This window comes from Colobus angolensis, unplaced genomic scaffold, assembly GCF_000951035.1.
Source record: "Colobus angolensis palliatus isolate OR3802 unplaced genomic scaffold, Cang.pa_1.0 Scaffold57, whole genome shotgun sequence".
In the NCBI taxonomy this organism is placed as follows: domain Eukaryota; kingdom Metazoa; phylum Chordata; class Mammalia; order Primates; family Cercopithecidae; genus Colobus; species Colobus angolensis.
Window position 1 is genome coordinate 6,652,240 of NW_012119265.1, and position 2,900 is coordinate 6,655,139.

The window sequence follows — 2,900 nt, forward strand, 5'->3', positions numbered from 1 at the left end:
TAGTAGAGATGGGGTTTCTCCATGTTGGTCAGGCTGGTCTCAAACTTGTGACCTCAGGTGATCCGCCCGCCTCGGCCTCCCAAAGTGCTGGGATTACATGTGTGAGGCACAGTGCCCGGCTTACCATTTCTTAAAATGTTTATTTTAATGTCTTGCAAATTTAGTGAGCCACATATGAAAATTGGTCTCTTTATTTTATAACTGTATTTGTGACTGAGTTCATTAAATGTCTTAAGTAATGACGGTTTCACCGAAATAAGCAAATAACCTAATAAGTACAGTTGACCCTTGAACAACATGGGTTCGAATTATGTGGGTCCATTGATATGCTGTTTTTAGGAAATATGTTGGAAAAATTTTTGAGGATTTGCAGCAATTTGAAAAAACATAGACAAACCATGTAGCCTAGAAATATCAAAAAAATTAAGAAAAAGATATGTCATGAATGTATAAAAAATATATATGTAGATACTGGTCTGTTTATGTGTTAATTGACTATTCATGTTATTAGACTTATCAGTCAACAGTAGACTATTGGTAGTTAAGTTTTGGGGGAGGCAAAAATTATACATGGATTTTTCAGCTGCTTGCGGGTCCACACCCCTAATCCCTGCATTGTTCAAAGGTCAGCTGTAACTACTTTGAAGGGAGAAACAATAATGAATATGTACATTTATATACGTTCTGATATGTGTTTTATGATGCAGAGCTAGAAGGTATCAGGATTGTACATTCAGAGAGAAAAACAAAGTAGTGTGACATTTTAAAATGAATGTTACATTATTTCTTGTAAAATAGGATTTGGTAAAAATGTAGTTTTGATCTAGGACAAATTGAGTTAGTAATGGAATTGTTTTTAAAAGACTGCCTTGTGGGTCTTAATAAGGTCTTCAGTATAGAATGTTAGGACATTATGATGATGTTTATTGGGTTTTGCAGTACCATTTTATTTATTGATATGTAACCTTAGTTGTGAGAGAGAAAACTCAGAATCTTATTGATTGTATTTACACAAAGTTGAAAATACCTTCCACTCCACTCTATCCAACTTGCTTTTAAATGCAATAATACTTGTTATCATGTTCACTCTTAACCTGCTAAAGGGCATTTCAATTACTTTAACATGGAGTTATGGCTTACTCTATTATTCAAAATATAAAATAAAGAATAGCTTGACTGGAATTACTTTGAAGATTGTGGCAATGCATTGCTGAATTTTACCAATCCACTTTTGTCATATAGTGAAGTAGATGTATATGTACATAAAGTTTTCTAGTAAAAGTTTTCATTTTAGCTATAAAAAATATTTTCGTCACACAGGGGCTATTTTTGGAGCATTACAAGATATACTTGGGAGCCGTTCTGTTTCAAAGGAATATTATAATCAGACGGGCCGTATACCTGATTGGTGTTCTCTCAATAACCCACCTTTGGAAATGATGTTTGATGTTGGGAAAACTCAACCACCTCTGATGAAGAGAGCGTTTTCCACTGAGAAATAGAAGTTTGATTAAAAATCAGCCTTGCTTCATATTAAATATTTAACCAATTATAAGCAAATTGTACAGAGTATGTGGGATGTTTTGTTACAGAGGAGTATAGTGGAAGTGAAAGCATTCTGTGTTTACTCTTTGCATTAATATATAATTCTTTTGACTTTGTTTCTCTTGTGTACTGGTAACATGGTAGCTGGTGCTTACTGAAATCTGTTGTGTTAATATCAATAAAGTATAGTAAAGCAGTTTGATTTTGGAAGTTTGTTATGTGGCTTTTTTTTTTTTTTTTTTTTTTTTTGAGACACAGTCTCCTCTGTTGCCCAGGCTGGAGTGCAGTGGCTCTCTGCTCACTGCAAGCTCCGCCTCCCGGGTTCACGCCATTCTCCTGCCTCAGCCTTCTGAGTATCTGGATTACAGGCACCGGATTACAGGCGCCCGCCACCATGTCCAGCTAATTTTTTGTGTATTTAGTAGAGACGGGGTTTCACCATGTTAGCCAGGATGGTCTCGATCTCCTGAGCTCGTGATCCACCCGCCTCGGCCTCCCAAAGTGCTGGGATTAGAGGCGTGAGCCACCGTACCCAGCCTATGTGGCTTGTTTTTCAAAAAGAAGAGTATTTCTCCACAGTTCACATAACCTGTTCTGGGCTCATTAATTTTATTTCCAGCAGTTACTCCATTTAAAGCATAAATAGTGTTAACCATTACCAGTTATTTCAAATACTAACATGGGTCCATTTAAAAAAATTATTTATTTTGGTGCTTGGGTGTCCATATTATAATAATGTTGTTTTTCGAGAAATATATTTGATCTTTGGACTGAGAATGTTTGGTAACATGGTCAAGCATTTGTTAAAGTGTGGAAATGTTCACTTTTAACTTCACCATTTTTTTTATGAGCAATTCTGCATTTCTAAGAAAAAAGATACTTCATTTTTATATAAGGTTACAACTGCTTTGTAAAAATGTATTCACAATGCCATTAATCTTTGTGTTTGTGCTTTATATCTTCTCAGGGCAGAGGTTCTTTGAAATATGTACTCAGTCATTTAACTTTTTATTTTATATTTTTTCATTTGTTTTTAATGAACTACCTCTGTTGAAATTTTGTTGGCTTCATTCTTTTGGGATACCTGTCTCCTCTAGACCTACCACTCTTCCATAGCACTCTTTCCCTAAGCACAGTACCCATAATTGGGGCACTTCTAACTTTTACCTTGTAATCGTTTCAACAGAGGTTTTATCTTCTTTTCTGGAATATAAGCTCCATTAGAACGAGGCTTGTCTATTTTTTTTTTTTCATTATTATACTTTAAGTTCTAGAGTACATGTGCATAACGTGCAGGTTTGTTACATATGTATACTTGTGCCATGTTGGTGTGCTGCACCCATCAACTCGTCAGC

The 2,900-nt window shown here is 35.4% G+C and overlaps 2 protein-coding genes across 2 annotated transcripts in view; one reads left to right on the plus strand and one right to left on the minus strand.

Moving 5' to 3' along the window:
* ACTR10 (actin-related protein 10 homolog (S. cerevisiae)) overlaps nt 1-1,752 on the plus strand; it is a 33,699-nt gene extending 31,947 nt beyond the window's left edge. The window contains exon 12 of the mRNA XM_011961980.1: nt 1,295-1,752. Coding sequence (XP_011817370.1) covers nt 1,295-1,502 — 208 coding nt within the window. The 3' untranslated portion in view covers nt 1,503-1,752. The remainder of the gene's footprint in view (nt 1-1,294) is intronic.
* LOC105526021 (chromosome unknown open reading frame, human C14orf37) overlaps nt 1-2,900 on the minus strand; it is a 318,003-nt gene that overhangs the window by 242,758 nt on the left and 72,345 nt on the right. The window lies entirely within an intron of this gene.